This window comes from Ailuropoda melanoleuca, chromosome 14 (genome assembly GCF_002007445.2).
Source record: "Ailuropoda melanoleuca isolate Jingjing chromosome 14, ASM200744v2, whole genome shotgun sequence".
Classification (NCBI taxonomy): domain Eukaryota; kingdom Metazoa; phylum Chordata; class Mammalia; order Carnivora; family Ursidae; genus Ailuropoda; species Ailuropoda melanoleuca.
In genome coordinates, this window is record NC_048231.1 from 38,971,440 (window position 1) to 38,998,481 (window position 27,042).

The window sequence follows — 27,042 nt, forward strand, 5'->3', positions numbered from 1 at the left end:
GTGAACGGTGGGTGTTATTTTCCTAACCAAAACTGAATGAGTTAAAATGTCACTGCAGAAACTGCGTAGGGTAAGCATTTCTCATCTCAGAATATCAAGTTGGTCAGTAGCTGTTTCAAAACCTTTCCAAACCAGGATCATAGACAACGTGAGGGGTGAGCTACAAAAACGCCAGTGGATTGTCTTTGACGGCGATGTGGACCCCGAGTGGGTGGAGAACTTGAACTCGGTGCTGGACGACAACAAGCTTCTGACTCTGCCTAATGGCGAGCGCCTCAGCCTTCCGCCCAATGTGAGTGGCCTTCTCTGGGCGTCAAACCAGATGTCCTGTGTGCTAGCAGAGTACCACTCTGAGATGAGGCGCCAGGTCCTGTTGTAGCGGTCAGCTGTGTAAATAGTTTTCTGAGTTGACTAAGCCTCCTTGTACGAGATTTTTCCATTGCTGTGACTAGTGAAAAATATTTTCACAGGACTCGTTACTTTCCCATTTGCTGAATGTTAAGCATACTCTGTAATTCCCAATTAACACTCCTAACTGAATGTTACAGGGCTGTTAGGATTTCTGAAGTCATCGTACGTCTGGATAGTGGCAAAATGAGTCATTTAGATATGGAAGCTTTTACGTCTATCCCTTGGAAATGAGCATTTGGTCTAGATCCTGGACACACCACCAGACAGATAAGGAAACATGGGTGGGCCTGGCAAGGATTTGCATTTTACTGAAGGCCCAGCGGGAAAAAAACAGACCAAACCTGTGCTGTCCAGGGGCGTACAGTCTGATGCAGATGACAGAAAAACAAGGGAAACAGTGTTAAGTGGTAGTGAAAAGATGAGCTGGAAGGGAGTGGTGGGTGCTGGCGAGATCTGGAGGATGCAGTGTCAGGAAGGACAGCATGGAGGCATCACCGAGAAGTGTTTGAAGAGACTGAGGCAGGTGAGGGAGCCGGTCTGTGGGCCTCCTGGTGTTCCAGTTCCAGGTGAAGGAGCAGATAGCAGGGGGCTGGTCAGAGGTGTGGGGAGCAAGGGGAGAAAAGGCAGGGGAGACCAGAGGGGCCGGATCAGGTTGGGCCGAGGTCACTGTGAGGACTGGCACTTGCCCGCTGGGTGAGTCAGGAGCCATCAGAGAGTCTGGATCAGATCCCTCTGGCTGTTGTGTGCAGAGTAGTTGCAGAGCGCGGGGTGGGGGCAAGGGGACCGCTGGGAGCTGCGTGGGAGCCCAGGCATGGCCACGGGTGTGGGCTGGAGGGGTTGGCAGCATGGGAGCTGCTGAGTTGTGTGATTTAAAGTGCAGACTGGTGGAACTCCTGGAGGGGCCAGAGGTGGGCATGAGACAAAGGAGGAATCATTTTGTATGAGCAGCTGGTGAACATGAACCTTTGGGCCAGCAGTGGTGGTTATCATCACATTAGAAACCAAGCCAGGAGTGTCTAGTGCTGCTCTGGAAATGTGCACTTGGACTTGTGTCTTGATTGACTGACTTGTGGGGTCTTCCTGCTACAGCTTGTTATCTAGTAGATCCTAACCATTGCTGGAGAGAGATTGCTCTCCTGTGAGGCAGGCTGGCCCTGAGGTTATGGCTCGGGAATCAGACCGACTGTCTGGTTTGAATCTCAGCCCCATTTACCAACAGTGGGACCCGGGTGAGGTACCTAGCCCCATCCGTCTAACAGAGACACTGATGTGCCTGCCTCGGGATCAGTGTGAGGGTTCGTGGGTTCAGGCGGAGAGTGTGGCAGCCACACCCGGCCTGGGGTAAGGCTGATGTAACATCCGCTGCTGATGCCCCGTCCGAGGGAGCTGTTGCTTCCGTCCACCGAGAGCTTGTCTCGAGGGCTCACCTGCTCTTCTCCCAGCACACACGTTTCCTACCCAGATTTTTTTCCTTTAGAATTTATTTATTTATTTTAGCATACCCGCACTCGCGTGTGCAAGCAGAGGGCAGGGGCAGAGGCAGAGAGAGAATCTGAAGCAGACTCCCTGCTGAGCGTGGAGCCTGATGTGGGGCTCGATCCCACGACCCTGAGACCATGACCTGAGCCAAGACCAAAAGTCAGACGCTCCACTGACCGAGCCACCCAGGCGCCCCTCCTGCCCAGATTCTTGTGCAGAGCAGTTGGTGGATGCTGTAGTGATGACAATCATAGATATTTTCACTTTTCAACTAAGTGCAGAAAAATGTAATTGCCCTCTCAGTGTGTATGTAGGTAAAATAATTTTGACATCGGAGTTTCTACCAAACCTGTGTCATTAAACATGTTCTGTATTTTCTTCCAAGGTGCGAATAATGTTTGAAGTGCAGGACCTGAAATACGCCACGCTGGCCACAGTGTCGCGCTGCGGCATGGTCTGGTTCAGTGAGGACGTGCTCAGCACAGACATGATCTTCAACAACTTCCTGGCCAGGCTGCGCAGCATCCCCCTGGACGAAGGGGAGGACGAAGCCCAGCGCCGGCGCAAGGGCAAAGAGGATGAGGGGGAGGAGGCCGCTTCCCCGATGCTGCAGGTACGAGGGCTGTGGTCGCTCTGCCGAGTACGGCCACAGGTCTGCCTCTCAGAGGGCTGGACTGTGTGTGCAGTGAGATTGGGTGTTCCGTCCCCGAGGGTCTGGAAGCCAAGGGAGCCATGGTACTCTCCCTGGACGGTTGCTGCTCGTCTGTTGAGGCAGGATGCTCATTGGAGGTTCTCATGATCAGTGCTGTCTCATACTAGCTCTTAAGGGAGCAGTCTCCTCTGCCGAAGTGAAGACATGTTTGGGAAAATTTTAAAAATTCTTCCATTATCTGACTTTTCTCTGCAAATTGATGAAACACTGCCTTTTCCCATTTCACTGGTAAAAGCCAGCGTTCCCAGGAAATGTGATTTTTGGGAACTACCAAGATAAAGGACTAAGAATTGGTCACGGAAGCTTATCTGGGGGAAAAAATTTTTTTTGCAGGTCACATGACCCTCTCCTGGGTTTTAAGTGAGAATACATGAAAGCCTCTGGGCTTTCTGAAATGATAGTTAAGTGTCCTTTACTGCCTCCTGCAGATCCAAAGGGATGCAGCCACAATTATGCAGCCGTACTTCACCTCCAACGGCCTGGTCACCAAGGCCCTGGAGCACGCCTTCAAGCTGGAGCACATCATGGACCTGACCCGCCTCCGCTGCCTAGGCTCGCTCTTCTCCATGCTGCACCAGGCCTGCCGGAACGTGGCCCAGTACAACGCCAACCACCCCGACTTCCCCATGCAGATCGAGCAGCTGGAGCGCTACATTCAGGTCAGGGAGCACAGGCGTCGCAGGAGAGCAGGGCTCCCCCAGGGCTGTACATGCGTGACCCCTGTGTCTGTGAGCCTCCCGAAACTATATGCCCACTTGGGTGTGTTCTCTTTCCGGGGCACGGGGTCAGGCTTTCATGGGTGCCAAGAAAGGTGCGGGTGTGTCACGATCCAAGAACACTGGGAACCACTCTCTCCAAGGTTAACGTTGCTGTAAATGTCTATTGTTGAAATTTTATTTAAAAATGGATTTTATTTCTTCTGTCAATAGCGGTATTTGGTTTATGCAATACTCTGGTCCTTGTCTGGAGACAGTCGGCTGAAAATGAGAGCAGAGCTGGGTGAATACATCCGAAGAATCACAACAGTGCCGCTGCCCGCTGCACCCAACATACCGATCATCGATTATGAAGTAAGTGTTGGGAGGGCAGGGCCTTATTCCCCTTGATCTTGCCACGTTGGTTCACTTCCTCCCAGAGCCACCTCACTGTGAGCTTGGCTTACTCTTCCCGTTTCATAAAAGGATTCTGCCCTTTGTTTTATGCGGTATAAAAGGAAAGCAGGGGAACGTGAAAGCTGTGATTTGTATGAAAACAAGCAAGTCTCTGAGGTGTGTGGGTCCCAGAGTGACCTGCGCCCCTCCTCTGGGTGCAGGTGTCCATCAGCGGAGAGTGGTCGCCGTGGCAGGCCAAGGTGCCTCAGATTGAAGTGGAGACGCACAAGGTGGCGGCCCCTGACGTCGTCGTGCCGACTCTGGACACTGTCCGCCACGAAGCCCTCTTGTACACCTGGCTGGCTGAGCACAAGCCACTGGTCTTGTGTGGCCCCCCAGGGTCTGGCAAGACCATGACGCTCTTCAGCGCCCTCCGGGCCTTGCCTGACATGGAGGTAAAGAGGCTGGGACGTGGGGAGCGGGACTTTTTGTGCTCGAAAGGGGTGGGGCTTACATTCCTTCATTTGTTTCTTCCCGTCTAAAGGTTGTGGGTCTTAACTTCTCGAGCGCTACTACCCCAGAGCTCCTGCTGAAGACTTTCGACCACTACTGCGAGTACAGACGCACACCTAACGGGGTCGTTTTGGCTCCTGTTCAACTTGGAAAGTGGCTGGTACTATTCTGTGATGAGATCAACTTGCCAGACATGGATAAATATGGGACACAGAGGGTCATATCCTTCATCAGACAGGTTTGTGTATACCCACAAATTCCCACCGCCCTTGTTCACATCTGCTCCTGATGTGCTAACTCTGCTGCTTTCCCTCAGATGGTGGAGCACGGAGGCTTTTACCGAACCTCAGATCAAACATGGGTGAAGCTGGAGAGAATCCAGTTTGTCGGGGCCTGTAACCCACCCACTGATCCTGGAAGAAAGCCCCTCTCTCACAGGTAACACACAGCTCTGTAGACTGCGCTGGCCTCACACGCGTATCTGTTCAGGATCGTTTAAAATGTAGCACAAGGAAAATTTGGTTTTAATTATAAAAAGGTAACAAAATACTGCTTGTCGTAGGGTGGCCCCGGGCTCCTTTTGCTGTGCTGCAAAGGAAAACACCTGAAAATAAAAGCACTGCTCTCAGGGAAGCAATGAGCTAGCTGCTGCAGACCTGTGGGGCCACAAGGGGTTGATAAGCCTGAATCATTTTCCCATCCTTGCTTGGCTCTTTCTCAAGTTTTTTGCACCTGCTATTACATGTCAGACCCAGGCCTGAGCGCCTTGTATGTGATCTGTGTTAACTGTGACGTGAAGCCTGCGTGGGTAGATTGGGAAGCAGCCCCGGGGGTGGGCCCAGGACAGGGTCGCTGGCCACGCAGGCACACTGCTCCTTCCCTGGAGTGGCTGAGCCGGCTGTCCTCACACAGATTCTTGCGTCACGTGCCTGTCGTGTATGTGGATTACCCGGGACCTGCCTCCCTGACACAGATCTACGGCACCTTCAACCGGGCCATGCTGAGGCTCATCCCGTCCCTGCGCACGTACGCGGAGCCGCTCACGGCCGCCATGGTGGAGTTCTATACCATGTCTCAGGTGCGCGGGGCTTCTGTGCTCCTCTGGTAACGGAAGAACCTGTTAAAAGATTGAGCCTTAGTGAAAAACACCTTTGCCCATTGGGTAAAAAGACGTGGTTTTCGTGGTTGTGACTTGCCTGTCTCGGGGAAGCCTTCCGAGGGCACACGAGAGAGCTGCTCACCCGTCCGTGGGGACAGCGTCGTGCTCCCAGTGCTTTATGAGCACGTGCCTGTCCCATGTTGCAAACATTTTTCCTGGTATTTAGTTTGCTCTCAATTGTGTAGAACTACAACTTCTGCGGGATTGTTAATGTCATTAAGTGTCTTTTTTTGTCTTTAATTTTTTCTGCTTTTGAAATCGTGCTTTCCCTGAACTTAGGAATTACCTTGTTAAAAGTATTTTTGGAAGAATTTTTTGTATTTTAAATATAATTAATTTCAACATAAGAGTGAGCAACTTGGATCGAACTTTGTTCTGGATAGTTGTCTAGTGTCCAGTTGTTCCAACATTATGATTCATCCATAAATATCCCAGGGCCAATGTCGTTCATTTTCAGTATAAAAATGTTATACAGCATTTGACCTTTTACTCACTTCTCGTGGTTTAAGATATTTACACATTCCTCCACTTTTCTGAACCCGCAGGAGAGATTCACTCAGGACACACAACCCCACTATATCTACTCACCCCGTGAGATGACGAGGTGGGTGCGAGGGATCTTCGAGGCCCTGAGACCTCTAGAGACTCTGCCTGTGGAAGGCCTCATTCGGATCTGGGCACATGAAGCCCTCCGTCTCTTCCAAGACAGGTAAAGCTGAGGATGCAGTTAGCTCCATGCTCTGCTATCAGACTCTTACCCCCCTCCGAGTTAGGGTCTGTGCAAGGCTGGCCTGCCCAGATTCGAGCCAGGCTATGCTGGTGGTGGAACGAAGCGGAGGTGGTGAGGGCAGCCTTGTGTCTGGGCACTGAGCACAGACACCCCAGCGCTGACGGGTCTCGCTGCAGCGACTGCCCCCTGCTGCTTACTGAATGGCGTGGGACAAGGCACTTCCATTAACCTCTGCACCTGTCAAGTGGGCACCACATAACCTTGTCCAAGCGAGAGGTCTCTGGAGAATTCGAATGCCTTCTAGGGGCACTTGGCTGGCTTAGTCGGTGGAGTGTGAGACTCTTGACCTTGGGGTCATGAGTTCGAGCCCTACGTTGGGTATAGAGATTACTTTAAAAAAAAAAAAAAAGCCTACAATTGAATGCCTTCTAACAACTATCTGGTGTATGGTTTCCATAACCACCACTCCTTAACCTCGATCTTTTTCTTTCACCAAAGAATATTCCTTTTTTTTTTTTTTTTTTTTTTAAGATTTTATTTATTTGACCGAGAGAGACATAGCAAGAGAGGGAATACAAGTAGGGGGAGTGGGAGAGGGAGAAGCAGGCTTCCCACTGAGCTGGGAACCTGATGCACGGCTTGATCCGCAGGACCCTGGGATCATGACCTGGGCCAAAGGCAGACGCTTAACGACTGAGCCCCCCAGGCACCCCCTTAAACCTCGATCTTTACTCTCATCAGAGGGTTTGCAGCTCCGTCCCTGGGACTTCAGTTTTCTCTTCACCTGTTAACCGCTTGTCTCACGTGTTGCCTTGTAGCTTCTGAGTTTTTCTAGTGAAGTCACCAGTACTTAGGGAAAGAGCTGCTCATGACCATAGTGGTCAGTGTGGATCGTTGAAAGTTTTGTGGTTTGAGTCATAGGAAATGCCAGAGTGAAAAGTTGAGTCTTTACCTCTTGAGGAATCTTGAAAATTACTGACAGTTTTTCAGCCAGAACCAACTTCTTGCATTCTTTATAGGTCATTACAGTCTTTGACAATAAATTTTTAATTTTCCTAGGTCCTGCCCTGTTATTTTTTTCTTTTTCTTGTATTTTTAATTTTATGTATTTTAGCCTGCAAAGACTTTTAGGCTCATTTTAGGCTGATGAGGAAAAATTAAATTTGTGTTGCTTTGACTCTAAATTTCTAAGTAGTAAATCTTAATTGATTTACTATTTCATGCAGCACCACAGTTTCCTGCCCAAACTATTTGGGGAAATGTTCTGCCTGTGAACTGGGTTACTCAGTGCAGGAGGACAGGCTTTTGATGGCAGGCAGGTCCCCTCACTCCCAGGCTGTGTGAGGTGGCCGTATGCAGAGGACACAGTCCCGGTGGGCACTCAACGTCCCAGATGTACATGGTTGGTAGCAGTTAGTTAATGGTTACTCCCCGGGGAGAACCCAAGGCGGATGGCTCCCTCCAGACTGAGAAGTGCTTATGCGTTTGGCAGCTGCACCCCTAGACCAGCGAGTTCCACCTCCAAGTGGCTTCTCTCATCCATGCTTTCAAGGAGTCTCAGAATGTTGCTTTGTAGATCTCTGGCTTTCAAATCAGGCTCCTTGGAGTCCTTGAGTTCCACGCAGCTGCCCTGACCAAGAGCCCAGTGTCCCGGATGAGCGAAGAAGGTGGAACAATGAACATGCCAGCTTTTTTTTTTTTAACTAAAAACAAAAAAACATAAAAACTAGCACGCTCTTTTTTAATCATGAAAAAATTTGAGCTATAATATGGTTTTCACAGATTTCCCAAAATACCAGAGACAAAATTTTGTTTTCATTAAAATGTAGCAGTGATAGTGAGGTGCTTGTAAATCCTGATTGGCTGCAGTAACCACATGCCCTGCCTTCACTGGACCTGCAGCTGGTGGCCTGCTAACTGTATCACAGAGTCAGCTTCTCAGAAGGTGCCCCCCCATCCACAAGGACAGGTCTGGTCTCACCTGCTTGGTTCGTGGTTCTCTTTGTAAGCCCTGTGTCTCCAACGCTGTGTGTGTCACAGTTCCCTATTCTTGTTCTCTTATTGCCCCCGTGATACTGGGAACTTTATATTAGGCAAACTTAGAAACTAGGGTCATGTTGTCATTTTATTTTATTTTTTTAAGATTTTATTTATTTGAGTGAGAGAGCACGAGCAGATGGGGAGAGGCAGAGGCAGAGGGAGAAGCAGGCTCCTCACTGAGCAAGGAGCTTGACGTGGGGCTCGATCCCAGGACCCTGGGATCATGACCTGAGCCAAAGTCAGACGCCCAACCAACCAGCCACGCAGGTGCCCCTCCTGTTGTTAGTTTAAAAATCAATGTGATTACTCATTCTTAGAGGAATTTTTCTTACTTTTGTTTTTGCTTTTGTTTTTTAAGTAACCTGTATACCCAACATGGGGATTGCACTCATGACCCCGAGATCAAGAGTCGCATGCTCTACCAACTGAGCCAGCCAGGCACTCCTAGAGGAATTTTTTTAAATGTAGTGGTGCCATAGTTCTGAGGGGTTTTATATTTGATATCAAAATTTTGTATTATTTAAGTCGTCTTTAGATGCTTAGGTTTTTCCATTTGTATAAAATGAAAATTTCACGTAAAGCCTAATTCTAGCCCTTGGAGTTGCCCACGGCACCAACAAAACCTGGTATTTTCTCACCACGGCCTCTGGACTGATAGGCATGCCACTCTTCTTCCAACAGACTCGTGGAGGACGAGGAGAGGCGCTGGACGGACGAGAACATCGATATGGTTGCTCTGAAGCATTTCCCCAACATAGACAAAGAGAAGGCGATGAGCCGGCCCATCTTGTACAGCAACTGGTTGTCAAAGGTAACAAATATACGTCATTTCAGAAATACTTTCCTCTGTCCTTTTAGAATTTTCTTCTAATCAGAAATATCTTTTTCCTGAAGCACCCCGTAAGTGAAGCATTGGTTATAGGCACGGTGCACTACATATTTGCTGATAATGTGGGGCAGAGGATCCCAGGAGTGTGGCTGGGGCTGGCTGGCCAGCTGTGTGTCTTACTCCCATGAGGTGACTGCTACAAGAGCCATGCTGCTCCAGCCCAGCAGGGGTCACGGCTTCCACGTGTTCGCAGCGGAAGGAGCCTTTCCCTTTGCTTTCACTTTCCTTACACCATAAAAATGAGCTAATTGTGAATAATTTGCGTGAAAATGTTTCATATACTTTGTACTAAACAAAGTTGACATTCCTAGAATAGCTGTGAGCTCTCTTTTTTCCAAAAGAGTAGGATGTTTGAGTAAGTCGTAGTTTCAATATGCATTTCATTCAGTAGGAAGTCCAGGCACAGGGACGAGTAAAGTCTTCTGTAGGGGCGCCTGGGTGGCTCAGTCGTTAAGCATCTGCCTTCGGCTCAGGGCGTGATCCCACCATTATGGGATCGAGCCCCACATCAGGCTCCTCCACTATGAGCCTGCTTCCTCCTNTCCCCCTCCCCCTGCTTGTGTTCCCTCTCTCGCTGGCTGTCTCTATCTCTGTCAAATAAATAAATAAAATCTTAAAAAAAAAAAAATAAGTCTTCCTATAGGGAGCTCACAGTCCAACAGAGGAGACAGACAGGTGGAAACAGCGCTGTGTGGGGGAATCTCAGTGGAGCTGACCCTGGCATTGGGTTTTAAAGAGGGCCGTACGGAAGTAAGAACTAGCAAGATAGGTTTGTTTGGTGCTGCTAGAATTTTCTGTTTATTTCTGCCCTCTGGATCCTAATCCTTATTTATAGGCACCATCTTCTTCCAGTGGTTCATCTGTCCCTGTCTCTACGCTGTCTTTTGAAGAGCAAATGTTAAAGCTCTGTCATTTACCCCAGAACCCATCTGTGTGTGTGTGTGTGTGTGTGTGTGTGTGTGCGTGTGTGTGTGTGTGCGTGTGCGTGTGTGTGTGTGCGTGTGTGTGGTGAGCTACAGGTCTGTTTTCTTCAGCTTTTCCTGAGGGACGTCCGTTCTCCCAGCATAGGACCCAGCACTGTTTGTTGGACAGTTCCTACTTGGCCGTGTCTCTCTGTCATTATGGTTCCCCGCATGCAGGGTCTGTTTCAGAGGCTTTGTCCTGTTCTGTTGATTATTTGTCCCTTCCTGTGCTCAGATTGCAGGGCCCTGGTAGCGGTGATGACATCGGATGGGATAGGCCCTCACACCTGGTTCTTCTTTAGGGACTTCTTTTCTTTTTTTTTTTTTTAAACACTTTATTTATTTGACAGAGAGAGAAACAGCCAGTGAGAGAGGAAACACAGGCAGAGGGAGTGGGAGAGGAAGAAGCAGGCTCCCAGCAGAGGAGCCTGATGTGGGGCTTGATCCCATAACACTGGGATCACGCCCTGAGCCGAAGGCAGACGCTTAACAACTGAGCCACCCAGGTGCCCCTTCTTTAGGGACTTCTTGACCATCTTTGGCCCTTTCCTCTTCCGAATGAAACTTAGAATTGGCTCGTCAAGTTGTGCTAAAACTTTACCACCACTACTGTCCACCCTCGAGATCGAGGCCAGGATTACATTGACTTTCTCTGTCAGTTTGGATGGAACTGACATTTTTAGAGTAGTTCGCTTTTCCCTGCATGGTCACGGTCTCTGTCTTCGTTTATGTAGGTCCTTCTGTGAGGTCTTTTTAATGAAGTTCAGTTTTCTCTACAAAAATTTTCCATGGTTTTTAGATCCAGTCCTAGTTAATGTAAATTTTTGTTGCTATGCTGTAAATGATACCTTTTTATATTACATTTTTTTTAAGATTTTATTTTTAAACAATCTGTACACCCAACGTGGGACTTGAACGCAGAACTCTAAGATCAAGAGTCTCGTGCTCTACCGACTGAGCCAGCCAGGCGCCCCTGAGCCTATGGAAATAAAACTGGAGTAATAACAAAGATGACTTCTTAGTAATTTGGCTCTTACTGTTTTTTTCTACAGGATTACATCCCAGTAGACCAGGAAGAATTGAGAGATTACGTCAAAGCTCGGCTGAAAGTCTTCTATGAAGAAGAACTTGATGTCCCTCTGGTTCTGTTTAATGAGGTGTTAGACCACGTGCTCAGGATCGACCGGTGGGCTTTTTGTACTTACAACCTCACCACTGGCCTCAGCTGCTATTAATGTAGTGGTGGGGGATCCTGCCAAGCCTCCCGACTGACCTTCCCCCACCTCGCCTCCACCCCCCCTTCTCCGCCAAGCAATCAGCCCCTCCCCCGCCCACCCTTCTAAGTCCAGCTTCTCTGTCCCACACTTGCCCGCTGCTCGGCACCTAGTTGGCTCCTGCCGGCGGTCTGTTCCTGCCGTGATTGGAAGCTCCATTAGAATTGGGTCTGTCTGCCTCCTGCCATCTGAGCATCTGGAGGACAGGACCATGTTCTGTTGATCTTTGCACCCCCCCAGACCTGGCAAATAGCAATTGCTCAACAACTGTTTAACGTACAGATTCAAGTTAAAACACGTTAAAAATGTTGTAGATTAACTCCTGAGAAAATTTAGGACCTGAGTGTTGAAACCAGAACAGATCATAAAAGCCTTGAATTGTATCTTTTTCTGATAATGTTTCAGAATATTCCGCCAACCTCAAGGCCACTTGCTTCTGATTGGTGTCAGTGGAGCGGGAAAAACCACACTGTCCCGTTTTGTAGCCTGGATGAATGGTTTGAGCGTGTACCAGATTAAGGTGGGTCTGGTTGACACTTCTTAACCCCAGCGACAGATTCCTGATGCATGCGCGTGGCTCCTTGAATGAGAACGGACCTAACCTGCCAACTACTTGTAGGTGCATAGAAAGTACACAGGGGAAGACTTCGATGAAGATCTTCGGACCGTGCTGAGACGTTCTGGCTGTAAGAATGAAAAGATAGCATTTATAATGGATGAGTCCAACGTATTGGATTCTGGATTCCTGGAGCGAATGAATACGCTTCTGGCCAACGGGGAGGTAAGCGCCCCATTGCACTGTGTTGCGTGTGCATGGCGGCAGGTTACCAGGACCAGTCAGTAGTCGTGCTCTCTCGTTTGCTAGGTTCCTGGCCTCTTCGAAGGGGACGAGTATGCCACCCTGATGACCCAGTGTAAAGAGGGGGCCCAGAAGGAGGGCTTGATGCTGGACTCGCACGAGGAGCTGTACAAATGGTTCACCAGCCAGGTCATCCGCAACCTCCACGTTGTCTTCACCATGAACCCGTCCTCAGAGGGGCTCAAGGACCGCGCCGCCACTTCCCCAGCACTTTTCAACAGGTACGCCGGTGTCTGCTCAGCTCTGGGTCACAGGAGCCGATTTCTTCCCAAGGGGCAGGCCCTGTTCTTGGGAGCTGTTTGAGACATGGCCGTCTTTTTCAGGTGTGTGTTGAATTGGTTTGGGGACTGGTCCACAGAAGCACTGTACCAAGTGGGCAAAGAATTCACAAGTAAAATGGACCTGGAGAAGCCCAATTACATCGTGCCCGATTACATGCCCGTCGTGTACGACAAACTGCCACAGCCACCGTCACACCGCGAAGCTATCGTAAACAGCTGTGTATTTGTTCACCAGACTCTTCACCAGGTGGGTTCAGTGTCCAGGTCGTGCAAAAGGAAACCGGTGAAGAAGAGAGTGGAAGGTACTTGGTAGTAGACACAACGCCATTGCCTGTTCTTACCTCTGTCGGTGACATGTCCTCCTCCTTGTTACCAGGCTATACCTTCTGGGGCCACTGACCTTCACCGCCCTCTGGCTTCTTCCTCTGTAAAGCATTATTCTTTGCTTTTCTTATCTCACTGCCCATGTGTGTGTGGGCCCTGGTTCTCCATTCTCCACCAGGGGTCCGCATGCTTTCCCTGTAAAAGGCCAGATAGTTCAGGTCTGAGGCTTTGTGGACCAGGCGGGTCTCTAAACTACTTGGCTCTGCCTTGGTACACAGCCTCCACAGCCCACGTGTGAGCAGGCGGGTAGGGCCGTGGGCCGCTAGTGCTTCGTTTGCAGAAACGTGCATTTGGAGGGAATTGGGCCACTGACTGGGGTTTGCTGACCCTTGCTGTAGACTCTTATCATGGAACAGTCCAATCTGCTCCCATCTGAAAGACTTTGTGAAAACCACTGTGAGCGTATGGGTGTCCCGTTGACCCCTGCCCTGCTACCCCTGCCACACCTGCAGGCCGCCCCCATTGCCTCTGGAATGTGGCCTGGCCCTGGTTTCCCTTGCTGGTCTCGTGTCCTTTAGCCTGCAGGGCCAGAGCAGCTGGTCACACACAGCTGTGCCCTCTTCCCCTCTTCCTGCTGCCGTCTCTTACTTTAGTGTCCGTGGAAGATGAGCAGAAGGCAGAGGAGACATAGCACACGTACCCCAGATGTAGAGCCTGTTCGCACGGAGTACACGTGTGAGGTCGCTGAGGTCACCTCTGTGTTGTAGAGACGTTTGAGGAGAGAGCTTAAGGGTCCAAGGGGTTCCATGAGATCTTACAGGAGGCTGAGCTGAGACCCCAGCTCAGGTGTGATCCTGAGGGCTGAATCCAGGCCACCGTGTCACCTGGCAGAGCAGTTAGCTTTTTGAGGTTAAATCACAGAGAATGTCCTGAAGAGTGATAAGACTGAACTGTTTTCTAAAAGGCTAACGCTCGGCTGGCAAAGCGCGGGGGCAGAACGATGGCCATCACGCCTCGCCACTACCTGGACTTCATCAACCATTACGCCAACCTGTTCCATGAGAAGCGGAGCGAGCTGGAGGAGCAGCAGATGCATTTGAATGTCGGGCTCAGGAAGATCAAAGAAACGGTTGACCAGGTACATCCCAGGGGTCCGCTTCACTTACGGGCAGAGGGCTGGCGTGAGGACCCTTTGCAGGTAATTTCTGCACGATTCCGTTTTCCGAACGTGGCGTCTGTCCCGCAGGTGGAGGAGCTGCGGCGCGACTTGAGGATAAAGAGCCAAGAGCTGGAGGTAAAGAACGCGGCCGCCAACGACAAGCTGAAGAAGATGGTGAAAGACCAGCAGGAGGCAGAGAAGAAGAAGGTGTGTGTCTGTCTCAGGAGCCCTGGCCCGGCCGGGCCCACGCTGGCAGTCTCTGGGAGCCTAGGAAGTCTAGTCCGGGGGGGCTTCGGGGTTTGACGGGGCGGGGTGGGAGTATTCAGGAGTCACTCGGCAAAGTAACCAGTACCCATAGCTGAGCGCTCCCTCCTTCCTAGGTGATGAGCCAAGAAATTCAGGAACAGCTGCATAAGCAGCAGGAAGTGATTGCAGACAAACAAATGAGTGTCAAAGAAGATCTGGACAAGGTGGAGCCTGCTGTCATCGAGGCCCAGAATGGTACGTCTGTGCTGTCAGATCTGGTTTTCTAGAAAGGGCACCCTCCATCCATGGTGCTGAGGAGTGTGGGGACTGAGCCTGGCCAGTATCTCAAGGCTTTCCTAAACACTGAAGACTGTCTTCATCTCATAAAGCAAATTTCTTATAACACTTTTCACCAGAGTAGAACCCTTCTCATGAGAGATGGTTGACAAAATAAGATTTATGTGAATACATGGGTTTTAAAAAAAAAATCTGGTGACAATTAGGTGAATATGCTCTTACAAATCCCTGACTTGAATGTCAGTGGAAATGCCATAAAGCGTGCAGTGTTGCCGTCTCGTGGTCGTCCGAGCGTGCTCTGGCCGGCCCAGCGACTACTCACTCAGGTGCTGATAGCAGTCGCTCTCCATCCCGCCTCCACGCCGGGCCCGCCTGCGGGACGCTGTTCCAGTGACTGCAGGCCACGCCTTACCTGTGCTCCCTCCTGGCCCCACAGTGTTTGTTCCAAACACGAAGTCTTCCTGTTACACCACAGGAGAAATTGACATACGCCGTCCAAACTATAGATTTTCCTTGAGAGTCAGATTAAATGAGAACTTCATATGGTTCCACTGCCGAGTAACCACTGAGTGTTTTCATAGAAGTTCAGGCTAGACAACTGTGTTGCAGCTTGTGGAACGCATCGGCCATCCTTTTAGAACTGTATTCACCCAGCCAGGCAGACAGTTTCTAGATTCTGGCAGATTGAAAACATCTTTGCTTATATTGTGGAAGATATGTACATAATTAAAATATTTACATCATTTAAGTCTTTATGGAGGTAAAGGAGCTGCTGAGGGCTTGTGAGACATTGCTGAAGGCAGCGTCCTGCTGCTCACGGAATGTTCAGTGTGGGCTTGTTAGTACAGTGAGATCTCCATGTTTATGTAAAAGGTCGGTTACTCCTGCTATTCTAGTTTAAGTTTAAAGACAAAAAGTCTTGCTTGCTCGTACCTTCCGAGCAGCGGCTCCCTCCTCTTCGGAGGCACGGCTCTGCTGTGCGGCGGCCCCTCACCGCGTTCCTCTCTTGCCCTCCCACCTGCTCCTCTGCTGCCGCCGTGCTCAGCCGTGAAGTCCATAAAGAAGCAGCACCTGGTGGAGGTGCGGTCCATGGCCAACCCTCCCGCGGCCGTGAAGCTGGCGCTCGAGTCCATCTGCCTGCTGCTGGGGGAGAGCACCACGGACTGGAAGCAGATCCGCTCCATCATCATGAGGGAGAACTTCATCCCCACCATCGTCAACTTCTCTGCGGAGGAAATCAGGTGAGCGTTGCCAGGAAGCAGAAGACGGTGCTCAGGTGTTGGGAGGTTTCGTTGCCATGGTGCGGCCTGTCACTGGCCGGGCGTGCGCTGGAAGGTGGCGTCCGTCACGTTAGTGGCACACATGCCCTCCAGGCCGGTTCCCTCGAAGTGGTAGTCAGATTCTTCCTCCCATTCCTGGCAGTAGCTTAACGATTCCTTAACTCCTGTGAGCCACATCCTTCTCCATCGCCACAGATAGTGGTGAGCACCTCACCCCAGAGCTGGTGGTGGACGCTGCCTCCCGTTGGGGGAGGACGGGCAGGAGGGTCAGAGGCCTTCCCCGCAGCAGCACCGTCACCCGGAACGGGGGCGGCAGGTGGGAACCGGCCTTTGTGTTTCGGTTTCCTAAAAACCCTACATTCACCCTACACATGCTTAGAACTGCATTTCCTCTTTTGCAGCGACGCCATCAGGGAGAAGATGAAGAAAAACTACATGTCCAACCCAAGCTACAACTATGAGATCGTGAACCGGGCGTCCCTGGCCTGTGGGCCTATGGTGAAGTGGGCGATTGCACAGGTAGCCAGCGTGGCCCGGAGCTCCTGTGTGAAAAGCCACCTCCCATCCGGTCACTTGTGAAGCATAACTACCATTTGTCCTCCTCAGCTGAACTACGCCGACATGTTAAAGCGAGTGGAGCCCCTGCGCAATGAGCTGCAGAAGCTGGAGGACGACGCCAAGGACAATCAGCAGAAGGCCAACGAGGTGGAGCAGATGATCCGGGACCTGGAAGCTAGCATCGCCCGCTACAAGGAGGAGTACGCCGTCCTCATCTCGGAGGCCCAGGCCATCAAAGCAGACCTGGCTGCCGTGGAAGCGAAAGTAAGATTTTCGCCAGGCTATGCCATCCTTCTGCCAGCTCCCCTTAGCTCTTTGTGGGGTTTAACATGAGGTGCTCCTGGCACTTAATGCACGTTCCCATGTGCCTGCCCCACATTCACCCTGGCCAGCTAGCTCTCTTGTGTCTGAGAGGTCCTGCCAGCTTCCCCGAGTAGTTACTGAGTGGCATTAAGACTGGCGGATACCAGGCGTGATCTGAAACCAGTGAGCCCCATCCCCACGCCAGCCCCCAACCTGTGCATTCACCCACCTCAGTTTCGGTGGGGTCACCAATAGCCTGGGTGTCTGTCCAGGTCTCACGTCCACTGCTTTGTGTGTTGCCACGCCCATACTCCTCCTCAATTGCCAGAATATTCTCTCCCGCCAGCAGTGTTTCTTTCCTCCGGCCAACCCTCGACCCCGGGCGCTCCTGCCGAGTCCCTGCTCCTGCATACATCTCCAGGCTGACCCCTGCTTCTCTACGCCCCCTCGAACCCTGCTGAGGTTCTGAGACCCGTTGTTGTCCTCTGTTGTGGAGGATCTTGGTCCCCTCTCCTCCAAAACTGAACAACTGGAGTGTGTTTCTGTCTCTAGCCTGCCCAGAGCCCTGCAGGGGGCCAGATTTTCACTTTTCGGTATAAATCCTATTTGATTTTCCCTCTAGGTAAACCGGAGCACTGCTCTTCTGAAGAGTTTGTCTGCTGAACGTGAACGATGGGAAAAAACAAGTGAGACTTTCAAAAACCAGATGTCCACCATTGCTGGGGACTGCCTCTTGTCGGCGGCGTTCATCGCCTATGCGGGTTACTTTGACCAGCAGATGCGCCAGAACTTGTTCACTACCTGGTCCCACCACTTACAGCAAGCCAACGTCCAGGTAACGGGCCTGAGGGGATTCCAAACAGGCATTAAACGCGTGAGCCAAACTGGTGTCCAGTCACCTGTTCAGTCCTGGCTTGTAAACCACGCACCTGTAGTTCTGAAGAGGAAGGGTAACTGCCCTCACCTTTCAGTTCCGCACAGACATCGCCCGGACGGAGTACCTCTCCAATGCCGACGAGCGCCTTCGCTGGCAAGCCAGCTCCTTACCTGCGGACGACCTGTGCACGGAGAACGCCATCATGCTGAAGCGGTTCAACAGGTACGTACAAAGCTCGGAGAGGCAGCTTCGAAGTTCTTACGTGCGGTGGGCCAATTTTTGTTTTTTGAAAACACACCTTCGAGGAGATGAATAGACACTTGGAAGTGGGCAAGCCTCACAGGCAGCCTCGGCGCCCGTCTCTGATGGTGGGGTACGCACGGACCTCCTCCTCGCTCCCTGACTGTCTGAAGTATTCTGCTGTGAGCCTTTCTTGTGTAACCTTTCAGGGCCCATTGGCAGGGCTGTGTCCTGGGGTGAACAGTAAAAACAGACCCTCTCAAAATATAATGACTGGAAATACTTAGCTAAAAAGAGTTGAAGGGGAAACTGGTACATGGTTTGTGGTTTAAGCAGCCAGAGGAGGAAGTGAAGAATGACTGCAGGGAGGGCAGGCTCGACACTGGCTCAGGGGTCCTTGAGGCCCACCCCCCATACAGGGCCCCTGGCCCTCAGAGGTTTGAGCCTCCGCCACGGCAGCTTTCAAACCCAGACGCCCGGGGTGTTTTTGACTTTATCTCAGTATCTTGAAATCCTTGAGCCCTTGAAGTGTGTCACTGTCCCAGGGTCACAAAGAGGATGAAGACTTGTGCAGGTGTCACTTGATTTTGTGAGCAACCCCTCAGGCCCCACCAGTGGTCCTGTGTCTTGCCAGATGGTCCTGGTGAGAATAGTGATCGATCCATACAGTCTGGGCTGGACTTCTCTAAATGAGAAATACGCACACTCCTAGGTGCTGATCCAACAGTAGCCCGGCACACGTGACAGGTGACAGATGTAAGGATGGAGCGTGACTAACAGCAGACTGAAAGCACCGCAGGTGCCCCTCATCAGGGCCTATTCACAGATTACTGTATGTTCCATAGTGGAAGGCTGACCAGGCCACCCCAGCAGGCAGCGTGCCTGGAGGGCAGGTGTGCTCCCCGCAGACACAGGTACCCACATGCACACCTGTGTCTCTAAACGCCCACACCTTTTCCGAGTAGACAGACCAGAGACCGGTGACCAAAAATAGGGGCAGGGGGCGGTTCTTCCCACCGTATGCCCTTCATAGCTTCCAGATTTTGTGCAAACACATGTATGTGCAGTATGTGTTTTTCAAGTTTTTTAATTGGCCACGTGACCCTGAGCCCATCGCTGTAGCCTCTTAGTGCCCCATCTTTCTCATTCGTAAAACCGACGTGCTAATGGTACCTTTTCCCAGCCTCCTTGTGAGGATGAAGTCGTGTCTGCCATTTTCAGGGTCCCTGGTGGTTTAAACTTTCTCTGCCCTGCTCCAGGGAGTCTGTGACCTTGTTAGCTCCTTGCACAAGTGCTTCAAAAAGATGGCTTTACCATCAACCATCCAGTCTTCCTGGGAGACTCTGGAGACCGCGCTGGAATGGTGGGGACGGCCTTCTCCTGGTCTTTGTCGGGGCTCCCTGAACATGCTCTCATGTTGCCTCACCCCCAGGTACCCGCTGATCATCGACCCCTCTGGCCAGGCCACAGAATTCATCATGAACGAGTACAAGGACCGCAAGATCACGCGCACCAGCTTCCTGGACGACGCCTTCCGGAAGAACCTGGAGAGCGCGCTGCGGTTTGGGAATCCCCTTCTGGTGCAGGTGTGTGCAGCAAACGGTTGATGTGATCTAACACTGAAGTCTGTGATCTAAACAGTGGTAGTTTTTGAACTTCGTGCTCATTTGATGTCAAAGGATAAAGGTTTGCAATTCTTCTGTGAGAAGTAAGTCTGACAAAACGGTGTTTGGTCTCCGTCACCACGACCCACTGGAACCATCTGTACTGACGAAAATGTTCTCTGACTTGTGCTGCCCAGCGTGGTTGGATGTATATGTGGCCTGTGTGACTGAGCAGCTGAATGTTCTAATGAAGTGGCCGGAGTGGCTCGTGGCTACCACACTGGACAGTGTAGGTCTCCGTGGCGGGGTGGCTCCTGAGGTGTATTTATCTCAAGCAGGAGATCAGTGTCAATGCACCGTTACTCGGGTGAAAGTAAATACCCTGGAACCCTGACCGTCTAAGTTTGCATGTATGTCCGTAGGATGTGGAGAGCTATGATCCGGTGTTGAATCCGGTACTGAACCGCGAAGTTCGGAGAACAGGGGGGAGAGTGCTGATCACCCTCGGCGACCAGGATATAGACTTGTCACCGTCGTTTGTCATCTTCCTGTCCACCCGAGATCCAACCGTAAGGAACGAGGCACCTCAGATACGCGGCTGTGGCGGCACCCCGTGTCTCAGCTCAGGTGACAAAGCAGACGGTTCTGTTCCTCCTTTTGGCAGGTGGAGTTCCCACCAGACTTGTGTTCCCGGGTCACGTTTGTCAACTTCACGGTCACCCGCAGCAGTTTACAGAGCCAGTGTCTGAATGAAGTCCTGAAGGCGGAAAGGCCAGACGTGGACGAAAAGCGCTCCGACCTTCTCAAACTTCAAGGTGTGTTTCTGGGTCTGTAGCCTCGGGAGTCTGGAGCAGGTTGGGGGTGAACTGGGGAGGGACTGGAACACGTCAGTTTATCCTGACACTCGGGAGCGTGTCCCCCCCCGGAAGAGCGTAGGTGCCGGCGAACTCGGGATGTCCGGTCGTTGCAGGGGAGTTCCAGCTGCGTCTGCGCCAGCTGGAGAAGTCTCTGCTGCAGGCTCTGAACGAGGTGAAGGGGCGCATTCTGGACGACGACACCATCATCACGACGCTGGAGAACCTCAAGAGAGAGGCTGCCGAGGTGACGAGGAAGGTGGAGGAGACGGACATCGTCATGCAGGAGGTGGAGACCGTGTCCCAGCAGTACCTGCCGCTGTCCACCGCCTGCAGCAGCATCTACTTCACCATGGAGTCCCTGAAGCAGGTGCCTGCGGGGGCCGCCCGCCCAGGATGGCGCGCCGCGCTCTGCACCCCACCCCCCGCCTGACGCCACCACCCTCTGCCCTCCAGATCCACTTCCTGTACCAGTACTCTCTCCAGTTCTTCCTGGACATTTATCACAACGTCCTCTACGAGAACCCGAACCTCAAGGGCATCACCGACCACACGCAGCGCCTGTCCATCATAACGAAGGATCTCTTCCAGGTAGAGGGCCCAGCGCTTGGCTGTCCCGGGGCGGGGTGGGGAGGAGATGGGAGGTGGTTGTCCGGGGACAGCAGCGTTGCCCACTCTCATCTCCAGGTGGCATTTAACCGGGTGGCCAGGGGCATGCTGCACCAGGACCACATCACCTTCGCCATGCTGCTGGCCAGAATCAAACTGAAGGGCACCATCGGGTAAGGTCGGCCCCTGCCACGCCTGCCCCCGCCGAGCGTCCTCGTCTCGCAGGTTGCCTGCTGGCCCGAAACGGGCGCTTAAAGGAAATAAAATCCTTCCTGTTACCGCTCTTTTAGTCGCGGCAGAAGTGAATCGGAGACCCGTGCTAACTTGTTGCCCCCTTCCCAGGGAGCCCACCTACGATGCCGAGTTCCAGCACTTCTTAAGAGGGAAGGAGATTGTCCTGAGTGCTGGCTTGACGCCCAAGATCCAGGGCCTGAGCGTGGAGCAGGCCGAGGCGGTTGTGAGGTTGAGCTGTCTCCCTGCGTTCAAAGACCTGATCGCAAAGGTTCAGGCCGATGAGGTGAGTGTTCTGAACGCTTCCTGGCCTCGCCCCAGGAAATCATGGTGTGAGATTGTGTCTGTCAGTACTCACATCAGCCGTCTGATACATTCGTTTCCATTTCTTTGCTCCAAAATGGGCTCTGCTCCAGGCAACACTGTCTCTTGTCTCCACAGCAATTCGGCATCTGGTTGGACAGCAGCTCCCCAGAGCAGACGGTGCCATACCTCTGGAGTGAAGAAGCCCCCTCAAGTAAGCCTGCGTCGGGGCCGCCTCTGTGTTTTCATTCTGGGCCCAGCTGTAAAATTGGGCTTTACTGCTTGAGTGAAAGGATGCTTCCTAAAAAAAGTCACCAGTTCCTGAAATAAGTATCTGAGCCTTAAAACTTGAGGTCCTAATTTCTGTTCTACTCATGCTCGAAGACCAAAAGAGACCGAGTAGGAAGGCCCTCACCCAGTGTTAAGGGAGAGAGAGGCTTGTTCTGAAAGCAGTCGCCCGAAGCCCTGTGCTGGCCAGCTCCGGCGGGGAAGGGGTAGGGAGGGGAGGGACTCCAGCTCAGCTGCAGCTCAGCAGGGGTGGGCCCGGCGATCACTAGCATCTTCCCTAGACGCTGCTGACAACGTTTAGGTGCCTGCAGCGAATGGGTGTCTGCGGAGTCCTTTAAAACCAGTAACCACCACGGTATCCGTGAAGAGGCCTACGCGTAGGCACTGTCACGAGTGTGTCCAGAGGGTTCACTGAAGACAGGAGGTGGGGGCAGTTCTTCTTGGGGCAGAGAGGGCCAGAAGTGGCAGCATGATTTCAGAGGTGACACTCGAGCTGAGTCTCGTACTCTGAGCTTTTGTCAAGCAGGGGCTTGTATGAGACCAGTCCCGGCGGGGGCAGCTGGGAGTCCATGCTGTGCCCGCCCCCCAACCCTTCACGTGTCTTGTCCTTGTTTCAGCAGCCATCGGGCAGGCCATCCACCGCCTGCTCTTGATCCAGGCTTTCCGTCCCGACCGCCTGCTTGCCATGGCCCACATGTTTGTCTCCACAAACCTTGGGGAGTCCTTCATGTCGATCATGGAGCAGCCGCTCGACCTGACCCACATCGTGGACACTGAGGTATGGCTCTGGCTGCCTGCGGGCTCAGGTACACCTCACTATTCCAGCGCCTAGCCACTGTCTCCTCATAAGGCCACGCACCCGCTACAGACTCCCCTCCTGGGCAGTCCCACGGCGCCTGCACCTCAGGGCCAGGGGAGCCTCCACAAGGCCTGCCACGGGGCTCTCCCCTCGGCAGATACACCCCATCTGGCGGGATGCTCTGTGACTGAGTTCTGACCTCTTCGTCTGTAGGTCAAGCCAAATACGCCTGTCCTGATGTGCTCTGTGCCTGGGTATGATGCCAGTGGGCACGTCGAAGACCTCGCAGCTGAACAGAACACACAGATCACTTCAATTGCAATTGGTAAGGGTGCTTGACCAGTTTTCCGGGCTGAAGCCCCTCGGAAGTCATAGCGGACACTGAGGTCCAGGCCTGCCCCGCTGACACTGAGTTTTTTGGCACCAGGCTCGGCAGAAGGCTTCAACCAAGCAGATAAAGCCATAAATACAGCCGTGAAGTCGGGCAGGTAGGCTGGTTTTGTGTCAGAAAGCCTTAGTCCCAGGAGTTCAGAGCGGAGACCTGAAGTGTGGCTGTGGCTCTCGCTCTGCCCGTGCAGGTGGGTGATGCTTAAGAACGTCCACCTGGCGCCCGGCTGGCTGATGCAGCTGGAGAAGAAGCTGCACTCCCTGCAGCCGCACGCCTGCTTCCGGCTCTTCCTGACCATGGAGATTAACCCCAAGGTGCGTGCCTGCCGGGGAGCTCGTGCGAGCTCTGCGTGTTCTGAAGTCCCACGTGTGCGGGTGTGCGGGTGTGCGGGTGTGCGGCTGGGCTGGAGCACCCCGCGAACCAGAGCCGTGACGGGAGCCGTGCCCTCCTCAGGTGCCTGTGAATCTGCTCCGAGCCGGCCGCATCTTCGTGTTTGAGCCGCCCCCGGGCGTGAAGGCCAACATGCTGAGGACGTTCAGCAGCATCCCCGTCTCGCGGATATGCAAGGTACGCGCACTTGGTCTGGAATTAGTCCGAGACACCGAGTCCCATCACTGAATTCAGAAGCAGGTCTGTGCTTCCCAGAAACACCAGAATGGCTGATTGCACTGGATTAACTGTAGCCCAGATTCCCCTCCTGTGAATAGATTGAAAAATATACGTACACGGTGTTTGGTGGCAAGGGTGTGACAGGCTCCCAGGTGAGCAGACACCCCAGTGGCGCTCTGCCCAGAGCCCAGATTTGTATCCGGGGTAGATGTCTGGCCATCCTGTGCTCCCAAGCAGGGTCCCCCAAGGCTCCTGGGCAGGAAGTGAGGGATCCTTAGCTACAATTTTATTTTGTGCCATAATCTACGTTTGCTGACAATTTCAGAAAATCTGTTTTCTGTATCATGTTTTTTGACTGAATAATTGATCTCCACAGCGTCACTGGAATATATCTTTATTAATAGGAAAATTGGTGCTTAATTTCTGGCTGCAGTATTGGCATTAAGGTGCTGCCTCAGAAGTCCTGATGTTCGTGGTTCAGGATGGAAAGCTTTTTAAGATTTTATTTGAGAGAGAGTATGCACGCACGAGCCGGGGTTGGGGAGCAGAGGAAGAGGGAGAAGCAGACTCCCCGCTGAGCAGGGAGCCCGATGCGGGGCTCAGTCCCAGGACCCTGGAATCATGACCGGAGCCGAAGGCAGATGCTTCACTGACTGGGCCACCCGAGTGCCCCTGGAAGGCTCTTTTTAAAACTTTGACAGAGGAGCCATCCTGTTGTCTTAGCTAGAAAGGGGGCTACTTGCTGGACCTCCATCCTTGATAACTTCCTCCTCCAGTCTCCCAACGAGCGCGCTCGCTTGTACTTCCTGCTGGCCTGGTTCCATGCGATCATCCAAGAACGCTTACGATACGCGCCCCTGGGGTGGTCGAAGAAGTATGAATTTGGGGAGTCTGACCTGCGCTCGGCCTGCGACACGGTGGACACGTGGCTGGATGACACGGCAAAGGCAAGTGCGGGCTGCCGTGTCAGAGATGGGAGGGGAACGCTCAGAAGTAGGGAGTCCTGTCCGATGTGGGCCCCCTCCCCAAGCTGGAGAGCCAAGCTGTGCTAGTGCCCCCCCGACCCGCCCCCACAAAACCCAGCCTTCCTCATGCAGGGGAGGCAGAACATCTCGCCAGATAAGATCCCGTGGTCCGCGCTGAAGACCTTGATGGCCCAGTCCATCTACGGCGGACGAGTGGACAACGAGTTCGATCAGCGTCTGCTCAACACTTTCCTGGAGCGTCTGTTCACAACAAAGAGCTTTGATAGTGAATTTAAGCTGGCCTGCAAGGTCGACGGGCACAAGGACATTCAGATGCCGGATGGCATCAGGTACGAGCCTGCCTCCTGTGACCTAGACCTTTGCCACACCGGGCACATACCAGCGTCCGGCAGGATGGCATTTCCACATGTGCTGGTTTTGTAGGCGAGAGGAGTTCGTGCAGTGGGTGGAGCTGCTCCCCGACACCCAGACGCCCTCCTGGCTGGGCCTGCCCAACAACGCCGAGAGAGTCCTGCTAACCACGCAGGGTGGGTACTCACGCCCCCCCCCCCCCCCCCCCCCCTCACTCCCCCTTGCAGAGAGGCAAAGAGACCAGTGGGTTCTGGTTGGCGTCTCTTCCACAGTCTAGGCTCAGGTCATCGAGGTCTGAAAATTACATGTTGGTTTTCAGCGTACATTCGGACCTCATTTCTTTTTCCTTAAAGAATCGAAAGTTGCCTAGTATTACATGAGGTTTTAGAACCATTAGTTTTTGTTAGAATACTTCTTAGAGTTTTTCTTTTTCCTTATGCTTTTCTTCAAGACTATTCAAGAAATACCTAGCTCAGTGGTCTTCGGAGTGTGGTCCTCAGGCCTCCGGAGTCCTGTCCGGCTTCTCTGACAGGTCCTCAGGGTGGCAGCTGTGTCTAACCCAGACTTCTCTTTATGGGAGACGGGCCCAGAAAAGACTGAGATTCACCCAAACTCACACAGCTGCTTGATAGGACAGATCCCTTCAGGTCATCTCTTCAGCTCTGCACGAGAACCCTTAGTTACAGTGCTTGCTGTCTGAGGACAACCTTGACCACATGCCAGAGCGCCCCCCTCTGTGGGGTGGCATAGGCCACCAAGATGAGAAGCTGGGCTGGCCGGCCATCGTGAGTTTGAGGCCTCGGTGCAAGGCAGACTGCGGCAGGTCCGGGGCTGGGCAGGAGCGCGTCCTTGTACAAAAGCCTGGACTGAGAGAGTGTCTTAACACTGGTGGCACCTGCAGTGACCCCAGCTTGGCCCCCACGATAGGGGAATGGTGTGTAGGATTTGTCCTTCACTCTGTTCTGGTAGCAGCTGGCTGCCTGGATTGGGCTGCTCACTGCTAGTGAGCCCCCTGACATCGCACCCAGTCCCCCGCAGAGCATCCCTGAAGTCCTGGGCTCATGGCTGCCCCCCGAGGGAGGCCCTGACGTGTGAGCCCACATGGGCTTGTCTTCTCCGGTCCAGCCTCCAGTGCTGCTCGGGGACTGGACTTCAGCACTCCCGGACCCAGTGAGGGACAGGATGAGGTCAGGCTCAAATAAGGCGGGGGCCAGTGTTTGAGGCAGAGCGGTGGGCGTGGGCAGCCCAGGACCCACGGAGTTCCTGGCCTACACCAGAGCCCAGCCGTCTACGGCCGCACGGGCTCATGAATTCGGAGTCTCAGAGCAGCCTCAGTCTTGTCTTGCGCGCAGACCGCCGGCTCAGTCCCAGCAGACTCGATCTGGTGGTCGTCTCCCTCTGTATTTATTTGCTACCTCACTTTCTGGCCTGGCAGTCTCTGTGCTTCAGAGACACGTCCCTACGTGGAAGCATGCAGGGGACGCATTACCTGGCCCATACACTCACGTCCTCTTTCCTGTGCTCCTGCCCGTCCCCCTCTGCCCGTGCCTCTGGCGGGGCTGCGGTCCAGGCGTGGACATGATCAGCAAGATGCTGAAGATGCAGATGCTGGAGGACGAGGACGACCTGGCCTACGCCGAGACCGAGAAGAAGGCCAGGACCGACTCCACGTCCGACGGGCGCCCCGCCTGGATGCGGACCCTGCACACCACCGCGTCCAACTGGCTGCACCTCATCCCGCAGACCCTGAGCCACCTCAAGCGGACAGTGGAGAACATCAAGGTGGCTGGGAGCGGGCAGGGCGGCCCCCGGGCGGCCACGGTCCTGGCGGGCTCGGGGTAGTGTCAGAGCCGGCGGGCGTCTGCACCCAGGCCCAGGCACGAGGGCGGGCCTCCAGCAGGGGGTCCATGCGTGCGAGCGAGGGGAAGGAGTCCCAGATGGAGCGGCGGCAGCCAATCTTCCTCTTCGGGCTGGGCCGCGGCAGGGTTCTGACCTGCCTCCCGCGAAGTCTAGTCCGAGAGCAAGCTTAGGCGAAGCCGTGAGCCTCGGGCCAGGGCTGTGAGGCTCCCTCCTGCTGGAGCAGGGGCTCTTCCTCCACTCTCCTCTTCATCTGGCCTTCTCATCTCTTTGACGATCTTAGGATCCCCTGTTCCGGTTCTTTGAGAGAGAAGTGAAGATGGGAGCTAAGTTACTTCAGGACGTTCGCCAGGATCTCGCGGATGTCGTCCAAGTGTGTGAAGGGAAGAAGAAACAGACCAATTACTTGCGTACCCTTATAAACGAGCTGGTGAAAGGTACTGCCCCCCCCCCCCGTTTGGCCCCCCGCGCCCGCCCCG

The 27,042-nt window shown here is 53.1% G+C and overlaps 1 protein-coding gene across 2 annotated transcripts in view; it reads left to right on the forward strand.

The window, feature by feature from the left end:
* DYNC1H1 (dynein cytoplasmic 1 heavy chain 1) overlaps positions 1-27,042 on the forward strand; it is a 69,991-nt gene that overhangs the window by 38,834 nt on the left and 4,115 nt on the right. Inside the window, exons 34-74 of one of the 2 annotated variants that reach the window (XM_034642964.1) lie at positions 136-292; positions 2,276-2,503; positions 3,031-3,261; positions 3,532-3,672; positions 3,915-4,148; positions 4,238-4,444; positions 4,523-4,644; positions 5,119-5,284; positions 5,911-6,074; positions 8,817-8,946; positions 11,039-11,172; positions 11,666-11,780; positions 11,880-12,041; positions 12,126-12,340; positions 12,443-12,647; positions 13,689-13,862; positions 13,971-14,090; positions 14,264-14,384; positions 15,472-15,667; positions 16,108-16,225; positions 16,313-16,528; positions 17,190-17,402; positions 17,539-17,666; positions 19,117-19,270; positions 19,711-19,857; positions 19,953-20,103; positions 20,259-20,512; positions 20,599-20,733; positions 20,830-20,924; positions 21,094-21,268; positions 21,424-21,499; positions 22,191-22,351; positions 22,586-22,697; positions 22,800-22,860; positions 22,951-23,074; positions 23,214-23,327; positions 24,146-24,316; positions 24,467-24,684; positions 24,779-24,882; positions 26,277-26,488; positions 26,847-27,000. In XM_034642964.1, coding sequence (XP_034498855.1) covers positions 136-292; positions 2,276-2,503; positions 3,031-3,261; positions 3,532-3,672; positions 3,915-4,148; positions 4,238-4,444; positions 4,523-4,644; positions 5,119-5,284; positions 5,911-6,074; positions 8,817-8,946; positions 11,039-11,172; positions 11,666-11,780; positions 11,880-12,041; positions 12,126-12,340; positions 12,443-12,647; positions 13,689-13,862; positions 13,971-14,090; positions 14,264-14,384; positions 15,472-15,667; positions 16,108-16,225; positions 16,313-16,528; positions 17,190-17,402; positions 17,539-17,666; positions 19,117-19,270; positions 19,711-19,857; positions 19,953-20,103; positions 20,259-20,512; positions 20,599-20,733; positions 20,830-20,924; positions 21,094-21,268; positions 21,424-21,499; positions 22,191-22,351; positions 22,586-22,697; positions 22,800-22,860; positions 22,951-23,074; positions 23,214-23,327; positions 24,146-24,316; positions 24,467-24,684; positions 24,779-24,882; positions 26,277-26,488; positions 26,847-27,000 — 6,515 coding nt within the window. The remainder of the gene's footprint in view (positions 1-135; positions 293-2,275; positions 2,504-3,030; positions 3,262-3,531; positions 3,673-3,914; positions 4,149-4,237; positions 4,445-4,522; positions 4,645-5,118; positions 5,285-5,910; positions 6,075-8,816; positions 8,947-11,038; positions 11,173-11,665; positions 11,781-11,879; positions 12,042-12,125; positions 12,341-12,442; positions 12,648-13,688; positions 13,863-13,970; positions 14,091-14,263; positions 14,385-15,471; positions 15,668-16,107; positions 16,226-16,312; positions 16,529-17,189; positions 17,403-17,538; positions 17,667-19,116; positions 19,271-19,710; positions 19,858-19,952; positions 20,104-20,258; positions 20,513-20,598; positions 20,734-20,829; positions 20,925-21,093; positions 21,269-21,423; positions 21,500-22,190; positions 22,352-22,585; positions 22,698-22,799; positions 22,861-22,950; positions 23,075-23,213; positions 23,328-24,145; positions 24,317-24,466; positions 24,685-24,778; positions 24,883-26,276; positions 26,489-26,846; positions 27,001-27,042) is intronic. The other variant, XM_034642965.1, reaches the window with a different exon arrangement.